This window comes from Lepidochelys kempii, chromosome 15 (assembly GCF_965140285.1).
Source record: "Lepidochelys kempii isolate rLepKem1 chromosome 15, rLepKem1.hap1, whole genome shotgun sequence".
Classification (NCBI taxonomy): Eukaryota; Metazoa; Chordata; order Testudines; family Cheloniidae; genus Lepidochelys; species Lepidochelys kempii.
This window is the reverse complement of record NC_136394.1, coordinates 26,684,902-26,710,075: the sequence shown is the minus strand read 5'-3', so window position 1 is coordinate 26,710,075 and position 25,174 is coordinate 26,684,902. Positions and strand designations below refer to the sequence as shown.

The 25,174-nt window shown below is 46.9% G+C and overlaps 1 protein-coding gene and 1 long non-coding RNA gene across 3 annotated transcripts; both read left to right on the top strand.

The window, feature by feature from the left end:
• The first annotated feature begins 31 nt into the window (after positions 1-31).
• Positions 32-1,923, top strand: LOC140898851 (uncharacterized). Its single transcript, XR_012155124.2, has 3 exons — positions 32-534; positions 1,138-1,234; positions 1,847-1,923. It is a non-coding gene; the product is annotated as an uncharacterized LOC140898851 (long non-coding RNA).
• A 386-nt stretch (positions 1,924-2,309) lies between these two features.
• HPD (4-hydroxyphenylpyruvate dioxygenase) lies at positions 2,310-25,174 on the top strand. Of its 2 annotated transcripts, XM_073313485.2 has the most exons (14): positions 2,310-2,389; positions 2,668-2,694; positions 4,686-4,748; positions 7,575-7,679; positions 8,535-8,577; positions 9,488-9,570; positions 10,214-10,303; positions 11,481-11,584; positions 12,898-12,975; positions 16,498-16,660; positions 17,212-17,283; positions 20,127-20,249; positions 21,079-21,195; positions 22,433-25,174. In XM_073313485.2, the coding sequence occupies exons 1-14, from the start codon at positions 2,387-2,389 to the stop codon at positions 22,541-22,543; spliced, it is 1,182 nt and encodes a 393-aa protein (XP_073169586.1). In that variant the 5' UTR covers positions 2,310-2,386; the 3' UTR covers positions 22,544-25,174. The 2 variants fall into 2 exon arrangements, with proteins under 2 accessions (XP_073169586.1, XP_073169587.1); XM_073313486.2 differs by lacking the exon at positions 17,212-17,283.

The following is a 25,174-nucleotide window of genomic DNA, read 5'->3' as shown; positions in this document are numbered from 1 at the left end:
GGGACGATGCATCTGCCGCTGTGCAGGGGGGTCCGTGCCCACCTTTGATGCCTCTCCCGTAGGGCACAGAGGGTGCTGCGCCCGGAGAAGATGCATCTGTGCGGAGCGGGTGGCAGGCCCAGACAGAAAGTATCTGCTGAAATGCACCGACCCTGGGGGGTGGGGGGGGGGACGGGACAAGCCACCCCAACAAGCCTGTCCCGCGTGAGGGTTTCTAAATGGAAGAACTTTGGAGTCACTTGCAAGCGCTTTAAAAGAGCTGGCGTCGCCCGGTCACTGCCTCTTTTTATATCCTTCTAGCACCTTCCACGCCAGTTGTGCGAACATCTGGAGAGAAAAATCAGCGGGAAAAATGCTGCCGAGTTTCGGCTTCTTTGAATTGTGCTGCTGAATGCTCTATCCCCCCGTGCAAGAGAGATTTCCTAATGGAGACAGACTTCAGGGCAGCAGGCCTTGTATGCGCTACTGTAGCTCATCATCATGTGGTACAAACGGGAGAGGCAAATTCCTTCTCAGGATCGCACATACACCCAGGTTCATTGAAGCAGTTTACATGCTTTAAAGCCTTTCCTGATCAGCTTTTCCTAGTTTTGTTGCCCGTGAATGTTTGCAGATAGCTTTTGAACTGAAGAGTTCTGCAGTGCTAGCTTAAATCAGTGCCATACGGCGGGTTGGCGGGGGGGGGGGCGGGTGCTTGTGGGTTTGTTTTTTATCTTCTGACTGCTGTGGAGGGATTCTTATCTTTTCAGTCTTTTAGGTAAACATGTTTTTAATCAGTTTCATGAGAGAAACACTGTTCACTTCTGTAGGTTCCCAACATCAGCTCTTGCAAGAGCTGAAAAAGTGACCATTATGCTGCATGTTGTCAAACTTTTAGACCCTGGCTGTTCTGTAAGTCTACTTTCTAGTTTGTGGCATGATGGAGGCTCTTGGGCGCATGTGTTTTTGTTTTGTCAAGGTTTTTTATTTGCAAGAAATCTCATAACAAGGATGACTGGAGCTTTGATTATTTCCTTGTTGGGCGGAGGAGAGAATGCTTGAATTGATTTGACTTTGAACTGAAAAGGAAAATGGGATTTCAGCCACATATAATAAATACAGTCAGAGATGACAATTTTTTCTTACTTGTCTGGACAGAAAACACCATGCTAAAGAAGTGTGCTTGAACTCTGGCAGACAGCGAGGCTAAGCCATAGTCCGATAGGTCTCTCCTCTCACTCCAGTTGGGTTGCTGGTGAGTGTGGTTTGAGGGAGGGTGGGGAATGAAGAAAAAAAGAAAATATTTTCTTGGGGCATGCCTGACACCAGCTCCAGTGCTCACACAGGCACAGCTGTGAGACAGCTCTTCTTGTTGGGCTTGGACAATCTGGTCCCTGAGGAGACAACAGTGTGAACTGATGGAAGGACTCAGCAGAAAAAACAAACTCAGCCACAGTCAGCTGTGTCTTTCCCTTACTAACAAATCAAACAAAATTAAGAAGCAAAAGCGAGAAAACATAAAACTCCTTAGCTGGGGTTCAGCTGAGTCCTATGACCTCAGCCCTGTCCATGCCAAAAGTATTCTCTCCTTGTCTCCCAAGCAGCCCCTCAGCTCCTGTGTCACAGGAGAGGACCCACGTTTGCTGGGGCCCAAGTTGACTGCCTGCAACCTGTCACACCTTGGTTATAACACGTTTATTTCTGTCCACACAGGGAAGAAGAAACCGTATTATAACAGGGTTTCCCAGTTCCACGAGGGGCCTGATTTTCCTCTAATTGGTGTCAATCAGATATAATGGTGGAAAGCATTGGTGTACACTGCACAGCCATCAAATAATAAATGTTGATCACTGTTATTCTATTCTAGATTTGAAACAGCAATCTAGAGCCGAAAAGCACCCTTTCCCACTGCCAATTCCTTGAGCAATCCACGGCCACCCTCAAGTAAGGTTTCTGTTTTTATAATCTCTCTGCAGCAAACATCTGTAGAGGCTGGTACTGCCAGAGCCCTGCTTCAAGGAGATGGTACCTGATGTGTGGTCCACAGACTAAGCTCAGTGAAATCTGGTGTTAATCAGAGTATGGAGTTACTCTGGGTTTACACCACAGTCTATGAGAATCTGGCTCCTTCTTTTAGGCTTTCCTTAGATAATCTGACTCACAGATACGCTGCAGGGTATATGAACTCCAGATACTATTCCCTGCACAGCTCATTTTATCATGTCTTATCCTATGGGCAGAATGATTCAAATCAAGTAAACCAATTCAAACCAAGTAAATCATTTTAGTTTACAATCTAGAGAAGGTGGAGTCAGGGAGGGGCTTTCTCTCCTCCTCTTGCTATATTAAATGCATTGAAAGAGTCTGACTGTCTCTTGGTGCTATCACATTCAATCAGGTTACAAAAATGGTGAGGTTGAGAAATTTTTTTTTTTGTTTAAATTTGCTGCCAACACACTGTGGAGGTAAAAGAGTAAATCTCCCACTGTGCTTGGATAGATTTATTTCTGCACGATTACTCTCAGTACTGTTTATGCTTTGAAAAGCTGGGCTTTTTCATATTTATGTTTCAAGTAGTTCAGAAAATGTGTTTTCTAAAAACTGACCTGATGGATTACAGTTTTCTGGTGATTAGTGTACATTTTTGAAATGTGAATATGTCTCTCTTTTTTAATTCTCTCTCTTTAGACAACTTACACGGACAAAGGAGAAAAGGTAAGAATACAATTGCATGGAATGGGTTTATATTCCCTCCAGCGAAAGACTGGTACTGTTACTGCAACACTGATCATATTAATTTCTTATTCATTGATTGCCAGGTAGGATTAAAAGCAAAAAGGCACTCCAGTTTTATAGTGTTGAAACACTGCTTATATGTATAGTTTTCCTTCTCTGTAAATTGCAATTAATGATGCAAATCCTTTTTCTTCACTTTTTTGGGGAGGGAGGAAGGAGAAATGTAAGAGTAGTGACATTTACCAAGGAAAATCTAACTCTTCCAAGTCTAAACATAAGCATGCTTTATTGTATTATTTCTCACTAATGACTCTAAATATATTTTCAAAACTTTTTTTCAAATTTAAAGCATTTTAAAAAAATACTGATACATACAGCAAAATTATGTTTTGTTGCTAAATACTATACCACATAACACAGATTTATTTTATATATTTTATGCAAAGTACATGCACAAATAATTAACAGTGATTAAAAATGACAATACAGAAGACAGCAGATGTCAAATCATAGGCAAGGAAGAAAAGCTGTTTATTAGTGTTTGACCAAATAATGTTATGAAATACTCCAAATAAATTTGTTAAACTCCCAAACTGTAATTTGGACCCACATTTGAAGTTGGGTAAGAGCTTTCCTCAATGAGAATTAATCTTTAACGTAACAAGGTTAACAAACTCATACTGGATCCAAACAATTGTGCAGGTTGTTTGAACTGTGGCACAAATTCTATTTTCCATTATTCTCTGCAACCCGTCCCCATTACAATCTGCGTAACTCAGAGCAGAATTTGACCCGTTGGCTTGATTCTGTTCTCATTTGAACGGATTTTACATGTGACTTAATTGACTTAAGTGAAAGAACTCCTGATTTGCAAGGCTGGGAGAACAGAATCAGGTCTAGCAGTGACAGACAAAGCAATGACTGAATGGATTGGCTGCTGTGTGTTCTTCACTCCACAGAGGACCCCAAAATATTATTTTCCAGAATCATGAGGGGAAAGTACCCCACTGTAAATTATTCATGGAATTTTTTTCCAGCTTTGCTCCTTCCTGGCTTGTGAATATTTTAGTAGCACCTTCCTCACCCACACTGGAATTTTTCCTCTAGAGCATGCTTTTAGGGTGCTGTGATTTGATCCAGCCAGGCCATATTGACCTTGACGACTGGCACCCAGATATTATAAATAAGCTTTTGGTGACTTTGTTTTTAGACAAATTACTGTTGAATATTTAGAAGAAAAATTAATTGTTTTGCTTGAAATGTATAACACCCCCCCCCTCCGAGCTTTTCAAAGTCCCATGTTCTGGGGGTCAACGCCCAGTGACCATCAGAGCTCTGTAAGGGCTCCTCAGAAACCCTGTGAGGTGGGAGTGCCTCAAATTATTTGCAACCCGGCAAAACTGGTTAATTTCAGATATCCTGTGTGTATATTTTATCAAATCCTAGTCTTAGATTTGTGCTTTCCCTGGTTTTATTATTTCAAATGCTAAATGTGCAGTCACAACATGTTTCTCTAACTCAGCAGTTCTCAAACTGTGGGTCGGGACCTCAAAGTGGGTCATGTTTAAATGGGGGTCACCAGGGCTGGCGTTAGACTTGCTGGGGCCCGGGGATGAAACCCGAGCCCCACTGCATCAGCCCTGGGTGGCGGGGCTCAGGTTATAGGCCCCCAACCTGGGGCTGAAGCCCTTGGGCTTTGCCCCCCCCGCTTGGGATGGTGGGGCTTGGGCGGGCTCAGGCTTCGGTCCCCCCTCCTGGAGTCATGTAGTAATTTTTCTGTCTGAAGGGGGTCATGGTGCAATGAAGTTTGAGAACCCCTGATCTAAACCAATCTAAGGATGGCTTAGATGTACTCATTGCTCCTTGCTAAAATAGAGACCGTGTCAGCTTGAAAGTGTTGCATGAAGATGACATTAAAGTGAGACCCAAAACCCAGTATATTCATATTAACTCTTCTTCATTCCATTTAGCCCGAAGGAGGCAAATTTCTCCACTTCCACTCTCTCACATTCTGGGTTGGAAATGCTAAGCAGGTATGTAGATAAAAGTCACGTGTGTGCCTGTGAGGTCTCGGGGTTGGATCATTCTTGTGCACTATCCCTGTGTGAAGAATAGGGGCATACGGTAATCTGCCTTTGTGATTGGCTGTGAGGAGGGGCGGGTCTGCCATGTGATACCTGGATGGTCCTAGGGATCTGCATTCAATTAAAATTCCATCAGTGGCTGGCTCTGGTGATCTTGCGCAGATGGAGGTGTTTCAGCACTTTTGCTCAGTGGAATGTTCTTCAAGGATGGTCTTTGGACCATTATTATGCAACAGTGCTGTTTACACTGCAGACAGGGCATATTTGTGTGGTCAGGCATGGAAACATTTGTCTTCCTAAGTTAGTGGACATTCAGAAAATCCAAAATAAATGAAAATATGAAATCCCAGAAGAGATTTGCAGTGGCACATGTTTAATATAAAACAAAAACATAGTTCCTGCTGCTTCCCTGACCATGTCCCCATCTCCAGGCCTTTGTGAGTCATTTAGATGGAGGCAGTATGTAGCAGTCTTGTTTGCAAAGAGATAAGGTATCAGTCTTAGCTGATTGGACCGGCAGATATATCATTCCATGTTAAAAGGACACTGACAAGTTAAAATCCCTCTATTTTAAAAACCTGATTTTTTTTTTAGTGACATCTTAGATTAATGGAAAGAATATTAAAAAGTTCATTTACATTTCATCATTCATTGTATTCACTTTTTCATTTCCATCCAGTTTGGAAAAGGGTAGTCCATTTCACTCACATTTATACTCCGCTACTAATCGGTTTCTCTTTCTACTTCTCCTCCATGAGCATGATGTTGCAATGTTTGGGTTGCAACTAAAAAGGGAAAACGTTCCTTTAAAAATGTCAGGGACCCTTTTCTTTTGTTGTTAGACGTTGTAAGAATGCAGTATGGCCTACCCCTTTTGCTGCCAGAGCCCTTTTCATGTCATTTACAGCAAGGTTTGCAGTGTGGGGTTGATTTTTTTCTCTTCCAGCAAAGTGAGTAAGCTCATGTAGCAGGTGTAGGAAAGTATTAAAATATGCAGTGACTCACTGCAGACTGTTGGAAAGACTCAGCAGAAAACCACAGTCACCGTCAGCAGGGTCCTTCCCTCAGGGGGGATTGTTTATAGCAGGGGTTCACAACCTTTTTCTTTCTGAGCCTCCCCCCCTCGCTATAAAAACTCCACGGCCCACCTGTGCCTCAGTAACTGCTTTTCTGCCTATAAAAGCCAGGGCAGGTGTGAGAGGGAAACAAGCAGGGCAGTTGCCTGGGGTCCCACGCCACAGGGGTCTGTGTGAAGGTACATTGCTCAGGCTTCGGCTTCATCCCCAGGTGGCAGGGCTCAGGGCGCTGGGCTTCAGACCTATGAAGTGGGGCTTTGGCTTTCTATGCTGGTTGGGCCGCAGTGAATCTAATGCCGGCCCTGCTTGGCGGACCCCCCTGAAACCTGCTCACAGCCCCCCAGTGGCCCCGGACCCACTGGTTTATACAAGAAAACAGAACAAGTTAACTTAATCAGACAAAGAATCCCAAACCCAACTGCGACCTGTGACCACTGCCTATGGAGCCCAAGATTCTGCCTCTCAGACAGTCACTCTTGTGCAAGGGGAGTGGGACACCGAGCTGGACTGAATCCCTTGTTTACCAGGGACCAGGCAGTGCCCTTGTCTTCTGCTACATGCGCAAAGGGATCTCTAATTCATAATGTACATGTACAAAGGGCTACTTGGCAGACTGGGACATCAGACCCTTAGCAGTCTCTGCATGCAAGTGCTTGCTTGTGAGTGAATGAGGGTTGTGTAGGTGATTAGAGGGTGCAGAAGGAGCATCCCCAAGGCTATCCAGAGTGTTACTCACCACCGCCTGGACAGTTGCTCAACCTCTTTTGAGTTAGCTGGTGGCTTCTGCCTCCCTGGGACTCAGCACTAGCCTTACGCCCACCCTGCAGGAGAAGCAACAGTTCTGAACCGAAACAGCTGCTCTGCACTCAGGCTGTGCTCTGCTGCCCCAGTCACACCCACAACTCCGCCCCATCCTCCCCTTTTCCCATCCTCCTCGTCCTTGCTCGTGGCTGCTGGCCTAGACGAGCTGTGCTGAGCATGACACCGCACACAGCTGCTGCCTTCTCGTTGTGTGGTGTGTGCCCAGCTGAGCCGGTTCTCTGACCCACTGCCCCATAAGGGTTTGTAGGCTCAAGCTTCTAGTCATGTTAATGTTCATGGTGCCAAGTCACCTGTCAGCCACTGTATCCTGTGACGTGCCATCACATTATCTAGCTGGAGACCCAGCCACTAAGGGGGCAGCCTGGTGCTTGGACAGCCTAAGTCAGGCCCTGAAAAGCAAGAGAGTGAATGGGGCTGTGTCTAGCATGGTGGAGCTTTGCACAGTACGGAAACACTTGATTTGAACCTGTGAAAGAGCTGGGTTCATTGTGGGACCCCTACAACATTTTGAATGGAAGTGTGGACCCTGTTGGAAATCTTAGATATAGTCGCAGCCCTCCGGGGGTCCACAGACCACAGGCTGAAAACTGCTGTGGTATGCTTGCAGTGCATAGTTATCCCCTTCAGATGCACAAACAAAGACTTGCTTGTGCAATGTTAGAGGCCCATATGGAGAGGGAAGTTTGATTTTTTTAGGACCATATTTCAGATCATTCAACAGCTGGATCATATTGTACATGAGCTGTTCACTAGAGAATGGGGCCAGTAGGTGACGCTGAAAAGCTGTCTGTGCTTTGGGCAGTGCTAGTCTGGATATGAGTGTTACCAGAAAATAGTCCTTTCCTTTAACTCTAACATGTTTTCATGTATTTCAAAGGCTGCCTCGTTTTATTGTAACAAAATGGGATTTGAAGAACTGGCCTATAAGGGCTTGGAAACTGGCAGCAGAGAAGTGGTGTCTCATGTAATAAAGCAGGATAAGGTAAGCTTGTGAAGAAAGCTTTAAGGCACTATATAAAGAATAATGTCACTACTCTGGTAGCAGATCAGGGGATAATGAAGTGTTGTTTTCGGTCAGGTAAATCATGGGAGAGAAGAGATGATTTCTAGTGGTCTCAGCACCAGACTAGGAACTGGGAACTTCAGTCCTTCACATAGACTCCCTATTAGTTTGGGCAAGTGATGTAACCCATGTGCCCCAGTGGTGTCACATGGCCAGCTGAGGGGCTGAGTGATATGCTTGGTCTTTTTGTCTGGGCAAAGGTAGGCGGGTCACATCTGAATTCCAGCTTCTCACATTTTGTGGCATTAAAATAAACTGCATCAAAGTCCTTGAAGCCATTTGGAATCACCCATTAGCGTGGTGATGTCCTGTGAGGCAATGCACCTCTTACATCTGCTTCCTCAACTGGAACTGAGGCAAAAGGCTCAGTTTCAGGTCCAAGAACTGACATTTTTACAATTTTCTGATCATTGGCCCAAAATAAACGGAGAACAAAAAGGGACTTTCTAATCTCCAGTTTCTCTGAGGCCAGTCCTGCATCCTTTCCTTGCCTGTCCCCAGACAAAACTACTGATTTCAATGGGAGTTTTGCTTGAGTCAGGACTGCAGGACTGAGTCTAAGTCAGAAACAGAGCAATGCGAAACATCTTGGGATTTTTTAAACTAGAGCTGGATGAATATTGCATAAGAGCATTCATTAGCATTTATGCAAATAAAAACACATACATATCTTCAGTTTACCTATTAGGGTCCAATCCTGCAAACCCTCTGCTCAGATCTCCCACTGACCTTATCTGACAGTAAATAACGTATAATATTCTGCTTAATTCTCAGATCATATTTGTCCTCTCATCTGCTCTCAACCCTGAAAACGAAGGTAAATGAAAATGATCATCAGGGATGATAAAGGACTGCAGGCAGCTGAACCTCCTGGAGTGTAATCTGCACAGGGAACACTACTGAAGGCTACAGCGACTAGACCTCCCCCATCTTTCCTATCATGGAGCCATTTATTATCCTGTCCTGCTGGGACTGTGTGCGGAAAGTAATAAGGGGGCAGGAGCTATTTTCTCCTGTTTACTGTTTATAAATCCCTGTTCACTAGAACCTAAAGAACCCAGCCACGAGCAGCAGCTCCCTTTGGAGCAGATCCGGGCTCTTAGGGAAAGGGAGGGGTTCTAACTTGTGTGGCTGGAAATCCTGCCCTTATGAAGCAGTCTCTTCTCGGGCCTTGGGTTACCAGGGGAGGCTCTTGAGAGTGGGCATTCTTTGCCTACCCTGGTTTAGGGAGGATACAGTGTGATCTTTACCTGACAGTGTGAGCTAGCTCTGAACAGGCCTTTAAGTGACAGTTCAAGCTCATACTGTATCTTACAAATGGCACCATGGCTGTGAATTGGGACAGAATTTTGTCATTTCACAAATCCAGTTGATACTTTTACTGGGTTACCACTTCTTTAGTCTTCGGACCTGCTCTGATCCTCCCTGAAGTCCAAGATGTGGCTGAATCTGTTCTCAAGACTAACCCAGGCCAATCCATTACCTATTCACTCCCTTTGCGTACACGTGCAATTCTCCCACCGACCAATAAAATGGGAAACTTTGAAAACTCTTTCACATGCTGCTACATCTAATCAGGAGGAAGGAGCTGTTGATGCAAGGCAGAGCAGCGAGCCAGAGGCAAGCAGTCCAGCGCACTAAGCTCCATGCGTGGTCTGTCAGGCACTGCAAATGAAAAGTCCCTCGGGTCACTCACACACACACACATTGTCTTTCTCTTTGCACAGAAATGGGAAAGCACTTGGTGAAGCATGGAGATGGTGTAAAAGACATTGCATTTGAAGTCGAGGATTGCGACTTCATTGTGCAGGTAAATGATATAATCAAAGAACCATAAAAAGGCAAGGCTGGAAGGGACCTCAGGAAGTCATCTACTCCCCCTGTGCTGAGGCAGGACCAAATACTGAAGTGTCCAAGCCAGTTCAATTTAACATCTCCAGGTCTTGCAGGGTTAAGTACTCCATGTAGATAGTGTCAGTTTAACCACTTACAAAGTACAAGAGTCTCTCCTGCCCATATGCAAAATTGCAGCAACTGCACTGAAGCAAATGTTGACACTGGGGAAACACCGAACGTGATGCACTGTAGTTTCCCTCTACTGGGACGTGAACTTGCCTTGAAGTGCGGTTCTGCTCTGAAAAGTGACTCCACGGAGACAGCATTGGGAGGTTCCATGTGTGCTGTGTCTCAATTGCTCCATAAGAAATTCACATAATTTACTATAAAGGATGGGTTTTTTGCCTAACTCCCAGCTTTGCAACTGCCCCCTAGGATCAGACAGTCAATCCAGGGTCTTTCCGGTTTGTGCGTTGTCCCCACCAATATTGTAGAATTAGATGCTATATGTCTTCTCCTGAAGCATCCAGCATTGGCCAGTACTGGAGACAGATGAGCAGGCTTGATAGGTCTGCTCTAGCATGGCAGTTCTTACCGTCTTCTGTTCTCTTTCACAGAAAGCTAAAGAGCGTGGGGCAGTGATAGTGAAAGAGCCCTGGGTAGAGGAAGACAAATCTGGAAGAGTGAAATTTGCAATCATCCAGACGGTAAGCCTGAGGAAAGAGTTGTCTCTGTTCCATGGACTGTAACATCGTGGGCTGCAGGGGTGGGGGCTGCAAGATCACTAATCACACTCACAAGTGGAAAGGGAAATCGAGCGGCTACATGGGCACTTTCCATCAAATGCTGCAGAACTGAGCTTCCGGGCCCCAATTCCAGGCTCCAGCACTGCCCCTCTATTGTGGCTCAGATTGAGTGGCTGGTGTGCTTCAGCTGTTGTGGGCTTTTCAGCAACCCACTGGTGTCTATAGGTAGCCACTGTAAGTTAGAACAACCCTGGGGCTGCTCTCGTTTATGGTGAGGCTGTGCCAGCCCCTGGAGCAGTCCAGAATCCTGGAGGTGGCATAAATTCACCTTTGCCTGCTCCCTTTCAGCAGAGCATCCGGCTCTCTCACTCTTCTGAATATATGACTAACTTGAGGAAAAATGCAGGCTAAACTGAGTTCCCCAGCTACAGGTCAATGGAGGCCCATGTAGTTGCCTACATCCCCGCTCAGGAACACCTCCGCTACAGGAACCTAGTGTCACATGGGAAATTTCAAATTATGCAATGACTTCTTTGGAACCTGCACAGTGAATATTTAGCAAGCATCTGCAGTCTCTGCAGCCAGCACCTTGAGTTAGCGTAGACTTTTCTAGTATTCTAAATTCTCTGGGCTACTTCCTGCTCAGACCGAGTACCACATTCCCTACCACATGTAGGGGGTCAAAATTGGACCCCTGCTCCTGAAAGCAACAGGCGCTGGTAAGCACTTGGGCATCAGAGGGTTCCGCCCCTTGCATTGTCCTACAGTGAGCCAGCAGTCATGCCTGGTGAACCTGAAAGGGTTCCAAATTCAGGTTGGATTTGATAAGACTCCAATAGCTTGGCAGTTCCTCTGAACTTCTTTGGTCTGCAAATCTGAGGATTGGCTGCCTTGTCAGATTTCCAGCCCTTGCATTTCCCATCCTGATCAGAAACAGCATCTGAATGGCCTCTCTCACTAGTAGTGAGGAGTTGGGAGGGAAAGAAGCTCATTGGACCACTTCAGAACCACACCAAGGTGCAAGTTACGTTTTAGAACTAGGCGCAGATCCAGGTGCTTATTGAACAGTTATTGGATTATCTCAGAATCCTTGGAGAGGAACAATATTTGTAATGTTACCCATTTTCTCCCCTCCCAGTATGGAGACACGACGCACACATTAATAGAAAATCTTAACTACAAAGGTCTCTTCTTACCTGGCTTTGAGCCTCCTCTCTTCAAAGATCCACTGTTACCAAAGCTGTAAGTACAGGGCCTGATCTAGCAGTTCTTACTTATACAAAACTCCCACTGGCTCTGCTGAGTAAGGAATGCAGGGTCAGGTCCTCAGATCATAGTGGTGAAATGTTCAGAGGCTGGGCTGTCTGTATGCAATAGATGTGAGCTCTAGCTAGACCTGTGCTTAACTCAGGCATTGTGCTTTGCATGGTCTCTTGCAAACGTCTTCTGTTTTTCCTCTATTTGAAGTCTGTCACCTCCCGGTTATGCTTGCAGTTTCAGTCTCAGATGCACCTGAAAACTCAAAAGTGAAACTTGGTCAAAACTTAAGATGGGCCTTGTAATGGAATGCTAAAAGGTCTTATATCGTTCAGCCACTAGATGACGCCACAGCAATACCTTAACACAGGCTAGCTATAAAAACTCAATGGCCCACCTGTGTCACAACAACAATATAAAAGCCAGGGCTGGCATTAGGGGGTAGCAAGCAGGGCAATTGTCCGGGGCCCCATGCCACAGGGGGCCACACAAAGCTAAGTTACTCAGGCTTCTGCTTCAGCCCTGGGCAACGGGGCTCAGGGCCTCGGGCTTCAGCCCTGCAGAGCAGGGCTTAGGCTGTCTGCCCTGGGCCCAGTGAGTCTAACCCTGGTCCTGCTTGCGGCCCCCCAGGGGACCCCTGGTTGAGAACTACTGCATTAAAGGATCTTCTGGATGACACATCTCTGGTGTACCTCCCTGAGAAGGGGGCTCTGTAGCCAGGCTAAGTCTGGTGCAGGAACCTGACCTGCTAGTAGTAGCCCTGCAACCTACTGTGTACAAGGTGTGCATGACAGGCCTGACCCGCACAATTCACAGCTGGCTCTGGATCACAACCCCAACCCAAACGTGTAGGGTGTCTAGATGCAGGGTTTGGTTTGACTCATTTAAGAGACAGGGAACAGTTGCAAAATTGAGAACCCTGTTTGGCTGCTAACCCCTTCCCTCAATGCTCAGCCACTAGGGGATGACATGATCACACATGTGAGCAACCAACCAACAGTGATGTGTACACAGGACAGTACATTACACTGCAAGCAGTTATGCTCGTACCCAAGTATGGGGCCAGGAGGGAATTTCCCCTGGGGATTATTGGCGGAGAGTTTTAGTTGTGTTTTATCTCTTTGGCACAGAGCGGGAGTTGTGTGTTAGGAGCAGATGAGCATACCTCCATGGGACCTTGGTTCCTTCTCACTGGTGCCTGTTTTGATGCCACTGGTTGTATTTTAAGAGCTGTGTCACTACATACATAAATGCCAGCTGCTTTTTGAATGAAAACTGACCTGGTCTTTCTTTCCCAGACCAAGTGGCAAGCTGAGTTTCATTGACCATGTGGTGGGGAACCAGCCAGATCTTCACATGGTCCCTGTGGCAGAATGGTGAGAACTGTAGCAGTTAGAAAAAGCCGCTCAAGCAATTCTCTCTGTTAACACCACTGTTCAGAAATTTATGTCGATGTTTAATGTTCTATTTATTTTATTAACTCTGCTGTCTTGCTGACAGGACACTTTGCACAAGGTTCAGTTCTCTTAGGGAAGTATACTCTGGCTTCCATGGGAGCAGGGCTGTATTCCAACATGGTGCTCAGAGGGCAAGGGCCAGCCAATGTGCTGTGGGATTAAGGGGAGTGCTATCCACTGGCTAGAGTCACAACCAGCCCCCCACGTCTACTATATGCACTGGTCTGGAGCCTACATGGATCTCTTTCAGAGGAACACCAGTGAACATCCACTGCTGCACCTCCATTCCCGTCTCATGGGATCCTACTTGGGCAGGCAGGATTTGGGCAGCAGAAGAGGCATTTGGCAGCTTTCTTGACCTTTCCCGGTGATGTCCAGGGCAGAATTTGATCCTTGGTCAGAACTAGTGTAGTGGCTCCCTTCTTTGGGTCTGGTTGATTTTAGGATGATTGGATCATATATCCAAAGCTTCATACTGCAGTCACTGTCTGTATGCAACCCCTGTCGAAGATAGCGACTACAGGATCCCTAATGCAGATACAAGGAGAAAAATACGCTTTCCATGCGTGTAGCTCAAGTCCCTACGTTTTGAAACATGAGCTTGTTTAACTCTGAGTCAGCAGAATTTAATTTTTACAGGGGTGGTGGTAGCACAAATATCTGGGATGGGAGGAGTTAAGAACATGGCTCTGGATATACTGCACTACATTACATGCCTACTGGCTGACAGTGCTGCACATTATGGAAAACCTGTCATCACCATGTCAGTTTAAATGCTACAAAAGCTGAATTCTACATAATACCTCTCTCTTCTATAGTGTGCGTAGATCTCAGAGTGCTTCACAATCTTTAATGTGTTTATCCTCACAACACCTGTGTGAGGCAGGCAGTGCTAGTGTTTCCATTGTACAGGTGGGAAACGGAGGCACAGAAAGACCTTAAAGGCCTGATCTACACAGTGCTGGCAAAGCGCACTAGAGAGGTGTGATTTGTAAAGCACTCGAACTGCCCTAAGTAGACCCAGCTGTTGTGGTCTAAAAGGAACCTAGTTCATGTTAACGTAGTCCTGTGTTAACATGTGAACTAGGTACATTTTATAGCACGCCTGCAGAATCTATAGGGGATCATTAGAGAGCAACACTTTAGCGTGCTTTAAATTCACACCCCTCTGGCATGCTGTGCCGCACCGTGTAGACAAAGCCTACGGGAGTAGCCTGAGGTCATGCAGGAAGCCTGTGGTGGAGTGGAGAATTGAACATAGATTTCCCATCTCCTAGGGTAGTGCCCTGATGTATTTGGCTCATTTATTTCTGAGCTGGCTGCATATGTCAGAAGATATTCTAAAGAAAAAAGGTAAATTATAGTGTAAATGAAGTAAAACTCCTTTATAAACCTGAATCATGTAGAGGAACAAACAGCCATTGACAGAGTGATTCAAAGAAAGACAGTCACCTGAGGAAACCATGGAAAGTGATTCCCAGCATAACACAGCAAGTTGCCAAAAGACCCCTCGCCACCCCAAATTCCTGAGAGAGTTAAAACAAAGTATACTGTGTGAGTTTATTTACTCAGCAAAGACCATTATCAGGTGATGTAGCCAGAGGACTTGAGTCAGTCACATGTAAAGCCACTGAAGTCAGTAGAAAGAAAAGGAGTACTTGTGGCACCTTAGAGACTAACAAATTTATTTGAGTATAAGCTTTTGTGAGCTACAGCTCACTTCATCGGATGCATTCAGTGGAAAATACAGTGGGGAGATTTATATACACAGAGAACACGAAACAATGGGTGTTACCATACACACTGTAACGAGAGTGATCACTTAAGGCGAGCTATTACCAGCAGGAGAGTGGGGGAAAAACCTTTTGTAGTGATAGTCAAGGTAGGCCATTTCCAGGAGTTGACAAGAACGCCTGAGGAACAGTGTGGGGTGGGGGGGAATAAACATGGGGAAATAGTTTTACTTTGTGTAATGACACATCCACTCCCAGTCTTTATTCAAGCCTAAGTTAATTGTATCCAGTTTGCAAATTAATTCCAATTCAGCAGTCTCTCATTGGAGTCTGTTTTTGAAGTTTTTTTGTTGAAGAATTGCAACTTTTAGGTCTGTAATCGAGTGACCAAAGAGATTGAAGTGTTCTCTGACTGGTTTTTGAATGTTATAGTTCTTGACATCTGATTTGTGTCCATTTATTCTTTTACGTAGAGACTGTCCAGTTTGACCAGTGTACATGGCAGAGGGGCATTGCTGGCACATGATGGCATATATCACATTGGTGGATGTGCAGGTGAACGAGCCTCTGATAGTGTGGCTGATGTGATTAGGCCCTATGATGGTGTCCCCTGAATAGATATGTGGACACAGTTGGCAACAGGCTTTGTTGCAAGGATAGGTTCCTGGGTTAGTGGTTCTGTTGTGTGGTGTGTGGTTGCTGGTGAGTATTTGCTTCAGGTTGGGGGGCTGTCTGTAAGCAAGGACTGGCCTGTCTCGCAAGATCTGTGAGAGTGGTGGGTCGTTCTTCAGGATAGGTTGTAGATCCCTGATGATATGTTGGAGAGGTTTTAGTTGGGGGCTGAAGGTGATGGCTAGTGGCGTTCTGTTATTTTCTTTGTTGGGCCTGTGCTGTAGTAGGTGACTTCTGGGTACTCTTCTGGCTCTGTCAATCTGTTTCTTCACTTCAGCACGTGGGTATTGTAGTTGTAAGAATGCTTGATAGAGATCTTGTAGGTGTTTGTCTCTGTCTGAGGGGTTGGGGCAAATGCGGTTGTATCGTAGAGCTTGGCTGTAGACAATGGATTGTGTGGTGTGGTCTGGATGAAAGCTGGAGGCATGTAGGTAGGAATAGTGGTCAGTAGGTTTCTGGTATAGGGTGGTGTTTATGTGACCATCGCTTATTAGCACCATAGTGTCCAGGAAGTGGATCTCCTGTGTGGACTGATCCAGGCTGAGGTTGATGGTGGGAGGGAAATTGTTGAAATCATGGTGGAATTCCTCAAGGGCTTCTTTTCCATGGGTCCGGATGATGAAGATGTCATCAATGTAGCGCAAGTAGAGTAGGGGCATTAGGGGACGAGAGCTGAGGAAGCGTTGTTCTAAGTCAGTAGAGTTACAGCAAAAGGCAGAGTGAGTGTAAATGAAAATTATTTCGAGTGGGTCCAGTTCAGCTCTGCCAGAAGATGATGCATTGCCCATTAATTTCAAGAGGTGAGATGATGCGGTGGCAAGGATGTGTTGTCCTGTGCATCTGCAGGCATTCAACTGCTCATGCCCTGTTAAAGTGGAAGGGAGCTTCATGGGTTAACCCTGGCAAATGAAGGTGAAATTATCTTCTTTACTTTATTAATCTAGTGATAGAAACTCATCAGCGCTGAAGTCCACAGTTCTTAGAAGCTATGAGTTGGCTTAAGGGGGAATGAAATCTGCCTTTTGTTCCCGGTCAGGTATCACAAGAACCTTCTGTTTCATCGGTTCTGGTCTGTGGATGATAAACAACTGCACACAGAGTTCAGTGCCCTCCGTTCCATTGTGGTCGCCAACTACGAAGAGACCATAAAAATGCCCATAAACGAGCCAGCGATGGGCAAGAAAAAATCCCAGATTCAGGTAAATACTCATGAAACTTGGGTCTCAATATCAAGATTGTTATTTCCCCATAGGCCTGTGGTCATGCACAGCGCTTCACACAGAAATAACAGATGCAAGCTGCTCAGAGCCAGGACCTAATTTCAGGATCCAGGAGGGCTCATGAGTCAGTGCCTGCTTATTACACTAGATGGCAATGTCTCACTGAAGTTATATCGGGGTTAAAATCTGCAGTTATGATCCAAAAAGTGACTCTGAGAAAAGAGCCTTTTCTTATTCAACAGATCTGTTGTAACAGAGGGAGGGACTGTTAGACAAACAGGGAAGCTGCTTGCACTCAGTCTAAGTTTGCTGTCCTAATACCCATATCTAGCCCTCTTATTTCACTAGTAAAACACCCGTGAGTTTAATTTTCCATTTTGTGGAAGGACTGGAGGCAAGGCCTTGGTTTGAGCTGCGACTGCTTTTGCTTCTTTTGTTTTTAAGCATAAAAGCAACTTAGAAAATACTCAACAGTTGAACCAGAGCCAAAAAAATTCCTGCACTAATGGTGTGTGTTTGTTTCTTGATAGGAATATGTTGAATATTATGGAGGAGCTGGGGTCCAGCACATTGCTCTGAATACCCCTGACATTGTTACTGCTGTAAGTCTGACAATTTAATGCTGCTAATGAGTAAAAATAAAAAAAGAAATCCAGTATGCTGCACAAACTTTTTAAGTCACTGTATGTGGCAATGCCCTTAATTTTCTCTGAGCTACCGCGCAGTGAGCAAAACAGGCCAGTTCGCCGCTTACACAGCTAACCTGTGAGAGCTAAAGTTTTTAAAGCTGTATACATGGGGCTTGCTTAACTTCTTCAGCAGTGGTGGCTCACAGAACAACCCACTAACTCTCCTTTGTCGTATGGCTGCAGAGATGTTAACCATCCACTGCACATTGAATTGTCTCTTGCAACATGTGTTAACTCCTTATGCTTAACAATCCGTTCCATGGTCCGTTTAGCGGTGACACTCTGAGGACCTTTCCCAGACCTGATGAAGAGCTCTGGGTAAGCTCGGAAGCTTGTCTCTTTCACCAATGGAAGTTGGTCCAATAAAAGATATTACCTCACCCAGCTTCCCTCTCTAGTTATTTTGCATGACTTTTGTGCATTCTCCTACCCCAACCAGCACAAGAGACACACCCATCTCTTCGGTGGCTCTATATGAAAGGAGTTTGATGGGTCTCAGCTCAGTGTCCACATCACAAAAACCCCACCACAATTGACACTACCTGTCCCCCTTGTCAGCAGCCACAGCAGAGGGGCCAAAGACTGACTGGGCCACGAGGATTTGCCCTTTGAAGTGGTACATCCAGGTCAAGATTGAGGCAGATTGGCAGCGGGATTTGTGGAGGATGCTCATGTTACCACTGCACATGCTGTACTTGTCTGTTTATACAGATAGGATTAGAAATGCCAGGCCTGTCAATCTGACCTCTTTCACCAGCACTAAGTTGTCTCTCGCTTTCTCTCACACACACAGAGTTGTTGGGATATTAAGCACTCAAACACACAGAGTCTTGTTGGAAGACCACAGGCTAACTCCTGATGCCATCTGTCCTGTCCATCTAGGACTCAAATCAGATGGACTAGAGGAGAGGAGTCTTAGTGTAACCCAGGTTTCAGAGTAACAGCCGCATTAGTCTGTATTCGCAAAAAGAAACGGAGTACTTGTGGCACCTTAGAGACTAACCAATTTATTTGAGCATGAGCTTTCGTGAGCTACAGCTCACTTCATCGGATGCATACTGTGGAAACGGCAGAAGACATTATATACACAGAGACCATGAAACAATATCTCCTCCCACCCCACTCTCCTGCTTGTAATAGCTTATCTAAAGTGATCATCAAGTTGGGCCATTTCCAGCACAAATCCAGGTTTTCTCACCCTCTGCCCCCCCCCCCCCACACACACACAGACTCACTCTCCTGCTGGTAATAGCCCATCCAAAGTGACCACTCTCTTTAAAATGTGTATGATAATCAAGGTGGGCCATTTCCAGCACAAATCCAGGTTCTCTCACCCCCCCACCCCCCTCCAAAAACCACACACACAAACTCACTCTCCTGCTGGTAATAGCTCATCCAAAGCGACCACTCTCCCTACAATGTGCATGATAATCACGGTGGGCCATTTCCAGCATAAATCCAAGTTTAACCAGAACGACGGGGAAGGGGGGCGGGGGAGGGGGTAGAAAAAAACAAGGGGAAATAGGCTACCTTGCATAATGACTTAGCCACTCCCAGTCTCTATTTAAGCCTAAATTAATAGTATCCAATTTGCAAATGAATTCCAATTCAGAGGTTTCTCGCTGGAGTCTGGATTTGAAGTTTTTTTGTTGTAAGATAGCGACCTTCATGTCTGTGATTGCGTGACCAGAGAGATTGAAGTGTTCTCCGACTGGTTTATGAATGTTATAATTCTTGACATCTGATTTGTGTCCATTTATTCTTTTACGTAGAGACTGTCCAGTTTGACCAATGTAAATGGCAGAGGGGCATTGCTGGCACATGATGGCATATATCACATAGGTGGATGTGCAGGTGAACGAGCCTCTGATAGTGTGGCTGATGTTATTAGGCCCTGTGATGGTGTCCCCTGAATAGATATGTGGGCACAGTTGGCAACGGGCTTTGTTGCAAGGATAGGTTCCTGGGCTAGTGGTTCTGTTGTGTGGTATGTGGTTGTTGGTGAGTATTTGCTTCAGGTTGGGGGGCTGTCTGTAGGCAAGGACTGGCCTGTCTCCCAAGATTTGTGAGAGTGTTGGGTCATCCTTCAGGATAGGTTGTAGATCCTTAATAATAGTGTAACCCACACACCTCCTGGATGTGGCGTTCTGTCGCATCTAGTGGCACTGAGGCCATGTAGAGAGAGATTAATGAGTCTGCTACAGCCTTAGCTAACATTCGTGTGGCTTTTAGCTCATGCAGTAGAGTCTCATACACTGAGGTCCCAGGTTCGATCTGGCCCACCGATGATCGGGGTCTGTCAGGGTTACGTTAGCATCAATTAATTTCTTGCCGTGTATCTCTCTCTGTTTCCAGGAATTCAGCAGACTTCTACTGTGACCTTTTAACTCTTTCCCCTTTAAAACGGGTCTGGCTTTTCCCGTTCATTATTTAATGACATGGAAGTGCTGCTGTAAGGGTAGGTTCTGTTACAGCAGCCATGGAGGCAGCCAGATAGATAGTGGTTGTTTATTGCGTGAATGAGTGCTAACCTAGGAGGGTTGCACATGGACTGGTTTGCATCGGGAGCTGCCATCAGGATCTCTATGCTGCATGGGCTCCACTTGACCTGCTTCTGAGCTCCTCGCACCAGCTACTGGCATTTCCTGACCCAGCGGCAGCTTTGCTGCTCTGAGTGGGACCATGCTTTAGCCAGTAGGGTGGGAAAGGGGGTGAGCGAAAGAACCACTTGAATGAATCTCACTCTTGTGTTACAGGTCACAAACCTGAAACAACGGGGCATGGAGTTTATGACGGTTCCATCCACTTACTACCAGCAACTGCGAGAGAAGCTGAAATCTGCCAAAATCAAGGTTAAGGAAAACATCGACAAACTGGAGGTCAGCCTGGTTCTCAAGGTGTATGCAGACAAAACAATGCAATCTCTGGCATTTCAATAACACTTTCCAATCTGGAGGGTCCCAAACAGCTCTGCAGACTGCGATCTCTTCCCTCACCACTCGAGCTGGGTGGGATTTTATCAATAACCTTTTTGTTTCTGGAACATGCCAATGTGCCAAAACTGAAACTGTTCATGAAAATTAATCTGTTTCAATGATAATTTTGTCAGGAAGGTTTCTCAGGTCCAGGATGGGTGGAGGGAGAGACAGCCCCACCCCATTTGGAACAGGGACTTGAGCCTTGGTCTCCCAGATCCCATGTGAATGCCCTAATCACTAGGATAATTGGCTATTCTGGGGTATGGAGTGTCTCAAACTCTCCCCAAAAAAACAAGCTTAAAACCTCTAAATTTTTCATGAAAACAAATTCTTGTTTTCTGTACTCACCACTAGAACGCAGTCACTCCCAGAGACAGATTGTGACCATTGCTTTAACAACCCAGTGACATGACAATCATTTAGGAAGGAAGGAAGTAGAGAGTAATGCATCCACCTGAAACTTCAGATGGAATTTTGGATAACCACAACATAACGCCACAGATTGGCATTTGACCAGAACGTTATTGTCTTTAAATCATAACCTCTAAAGATCCTAATGCCACAGAATTCCAGATATTCCAACTCGAGCAGCTCTGATGCAGACCAGACATCAAAAAACTTTTCACAATATTGCTGAAAGATTCTAGTGGATTTAGGGGGTTATTTAGCACCAGCTTCCAGCTTCTCAACAATTCTCCAAACAATCGGTTTTATTGTTTTTCTTTCCAAGGAACTGAAAATCTTAGTTGACTTCGATGAGAAAGGATACCTGCTCCAGATCTTCACTAAACCCGTTCAGGATAGACCCACTGTCTTTCTGGAGGTCATACAGCGCCACAACCACCAGGTTTGTTGAGTGTTTGGGCTTGAGAGGTTCTTTTCTGGCTGATTTTAACTGAAAATGTTAAGATTTTTCATTATAATTTAAAAAAATGGAGCTATGCCAAAAAGCAGGGGTAGGCAGGAGCATTGCGCTCCCGGTCCCATTTTGACTGTTTCATGTCCCTGCGACCGCACAGGGATTTTGCTCTGAAATTCTTAAAGTTAAAGTTTTGAAAAATTAAAAAGCTGCTGCAGAGACTTGGTTCCTTAGACCAGCCACCCCAAAATGGCAGCTGCAAGCAGCCTGGTGGGATTTCCCGTGGGGCCTGTGAGCTGCCAAGCTTTTTAAGAGATGCCGCTGCTAAGCTGTTTTTACAAAAGAAACATTAAAAATCCAAGTTGCTCTTGGTTGACTGAACTCACAGCCTGAGCAGGCCAAGGTCCCTTAAGGATGTCTCGGTTGTTAACCAGGCTGCTGATGAAAAGCCTGATATTTGGCAGTCCCGGACCATGATTGTAATGGTATAAAATTCCAAAGGGTACTTACCCACTAAGCTCTTTCCTTCTGTCAAGGGTCAGTGCCTCACTCCTTCAGAGCACCGTGTAAGACAACAGACTGGGGAGACTTCCTCCCAATGGAGAAAATGGTCTGTTTCTGGACCTCAGTGGAGAATTCTCTTTATTGCTCTATTTGGTGCCTATACACGCTGGGTGGATATACCAGAAATAGAAAGAGAACCAGCTCCAGACCTAGCTAAGAGACTCTCCGGAGTTTACCTGCTCTAGTCCCTTGTCTCTCCAGAATTAGGTGCTTAATTTTATTATCATTCTGAGGTGGGAAGGAAAGGGGAGGCATTTTCATACATATGTCACAGAGTCGTATTCTTGATGGAGTCTTTGGTATGGCTTTGACACTATAAATAATGATTAGCAGCTTGCGTAGCACATTCCACCATCAAACTTCAATTCATTAATCCTCACAAGATTCCTGTGAGCTGCAATAGGTAAGCAGTAGCACCCTCAATCTATAGATGAGAGAAACTGAGGCACGGGAAGGTTAGATGACTTGCCTGTGACCACTGCAGTTGTCAATGGCAGAAGTTCCTGGCTTCAAGTCCCATTCTGTGTCCTTAGGGAAGGAAGTCCCATTGTATGTAAGTAAACCTCTTGTGGCTGCTTGGTTTACTCCTGAGACTCTGGAAATAACAAATTCACTTGCCATGTCCATATGCCAGTTAATGTTCTTTTCTTCCCATATGTAGGGATTTGGTGCTGGAAATTTCAAGTCTTTGTTTCAAGCTATAGAAGATGACCAGGATGCAAGAGGAAACCTTACCATACTAACAGCAGATGGAGAAACTAATTTAATCTAGAGCCTCTCAGCAAGAGATAGGCAGCAGACACAATAACGTCCATATATGAAAGTGCCTATACATTTTTGTTAAAAATCTCCAATAATTTGGGTCATTAGCCGAACACTAAGCATATAAACCAAGGAAATTCACAGTTAAGCATGAGAGGCAGGTATAATAGGCCAGAGGTGGCTAAGCCTCCCCTAACCCAGGCTGTGGCCCCGCCCATGCTCCGCCCTGACGGCCCACCTCTCTCTCCCCTTCACCCTTGAAGCTTGTGGGGGCTCAGCTCAGAGTGGCCCGCGGTCAGGCCGGGCTGGCGCGGTGGGTCGGTTTGGGCCGGGCTGGCATGGCAGATTGGGCCGGTTTGGACAGGGCCGACACGTCGGGTCAGGTCCGGCCGGGTCGGTTCGGTTCGGGCTGGCCCGGCACGTCGCTGACTGGGCCAGCGCGTTGGGTCGGTTCAGGTTGGGCTGGTGCTTCAGGTTGGTTCGGGTCAGGCTGGGTCAGTGTGTTGGGTCAGGTCGGGCTGGGCATTGGGTCGATTCAGGTCAAGCGGGCGCATCAAGTTGGGCTGGCACATCGGGTCAGTTCATGCTGGGCCGGCACGTCGGGTCAGTTCGGGCTGGGGGTCGGGTCAGGTTGGGCTGGGCCGGCGCGTCGGGTCGGGCTGGGCCGGCGCGTCGGGTCAGGCTGGGCCGGCGCGTCGGGTCAGGCTGGGCCGGCGCGTCGGGTCAGGCTGGGCCGGCGCGTCGGGTCAGGCTGGGCCGGCGCGTCGGGTTGGGCTGGGCCTGCATGTCGGGTCGGTTCAGGTCGGGCCAGCGCGTCGGGTCAGTTCAGGTTGGGCTGGCTCATCAGGTCGGTTTGGGCTGGCATGTCGAGTCGGTTCGGGAAGGGCCGGCGCGTCGGGTCGCGTCGGGTCAGTTTGGGCTGGCGCATTGGGTCGGGTTGGGCCGGCACGTCGGGTTGGTTCAGGTCAGGCCGGCACATCGGGTCAGTTCAGGCTGGGCGTCGGGTCGGCATGTCGGGTCGGTTCGGGCTGGGCGTCGGGTCTGGTCAGGCCGGCACATCGGGTCAGTTCAGGCTGGGCGTCGGGTCGGCACGTCGGGTCGGTTCGGGCTGGGCGTCGGGTCTGGTCAGGCCGGCACATCGGGTCAGTTCAGGCTGGGCGTCGGGTCGGTTCGGGCTGGGCGTTGGGTCTGGTCAGGCCGGCACGTCGGGTCACTTCGGGTTGGGCGTCAGGTTGGGTCAGGCCGGCACGTTGGGTCAGTTCGGGCTGGGCGTCGGGTCGGGTTGGGCTGGCACGTCGGGTCGATTCAGGTCAGGCCGGCACATCGGGTCAGTTCGGGCTGGGCATTGGGTCTGGTCAGGCAGGCACGTCGGGTCACTTCGGGTTGGGCGTCAGGTCGGGTCAGGCCGGCACGTTGGGTCAGTTCGGGCTGGGCGTCGGGTCGGGTTGGGTTGGCACGTCGGGTCGGTTTGGGCTGGGCGTCTGGCCGGGTTGGGCCGGGCTGGCGCGTCGGGTCAGGCTGGGTCGGCACGTCGGGTCGATTCGGGCTGGGCATCTGGCCGGGTTGGGCCGGGCTGGCGCATCGGGTCAGGCTGGGCCAGTGCGTAGGGTTGGGCTGGGCCTGCATGTCGGGTCGGTTCGGGACGGGCCAGCGCGTCGGGTCGGGTCAGGTCGGGCTGGCGCGTCAGTTCGGGCTGGCGCATTGGGTCACTTTTGTCTGGGCTAGCGTGCCAGGCTGGGCTGGCATGTCAGGTTGCATTGGGTCGGTTCGGGCCAGGCCCGAGCGTTGGGTCGGCCAGTGGCTTGGAGCAGCTGGGGCAGGAAAGCCAGTGCTTGGGGCAGTTCAGCCAGGGCTCCTACGGCAACAGCGTGAGCCCTCGGGACTTTGGTGGGTAAAAGAGGCAGGGCCGTGGGCATAAGGGGCAGGGGGCTATGCTCCCCCAAGGGGGGGATTCACGTTCCACCAATGCAGTTACGTTTAAACTTAAAAGGATTCCAAATGTGATATGGTATGGCAACGTAATTAGGACAGTCCAACAACCTTAACTCTGCCCTCTACTGACGGAGGGGGAGGGGAGTTAAAAAAAATCAAATGGCTTTAAAATCAGTTTAATCCGATCTGGGGTGCTAAATACTAAAATGCCTTAATCATCACTACAGGGCAGTGTTCAGGTTTCTGCTGAGGAGGAATTTCAGTTATGAAGAATAACACAGAGAAACAACTATTAATCCTAATAAACTATTTGCATGTTGCATAAAGATTTCAGTGAATTTTAACTATAGAAAAGAGGGCAGAGTTAAGGTTTGGTGCCCTAACTGCATGTTATACCTTAGTTGTTCGGATTTCTTGTAAATTTAATCTTATCTGTGAATTTCCTGGGTTTCTAACACTTGGTTTTGGGATAATTACAACGTCCCTGTAATGCGGTTTAACGTAAACTGCCAATATATGCTCTCAACCTTAACTCCACTTTAATGTAGTTATTGTCTAATTAATTTTAATTCCTAAGCTAATTAACATGTACATTCTCAGAAAATGCGTTCTGTACTCAAAGGGTACGTGTGGTAACTTTGGGGAGAATGCAATGTATTGTCCATACATTATAAAGGGGTTGAATCCCTGCTTTAAGTGCAAAACTTAA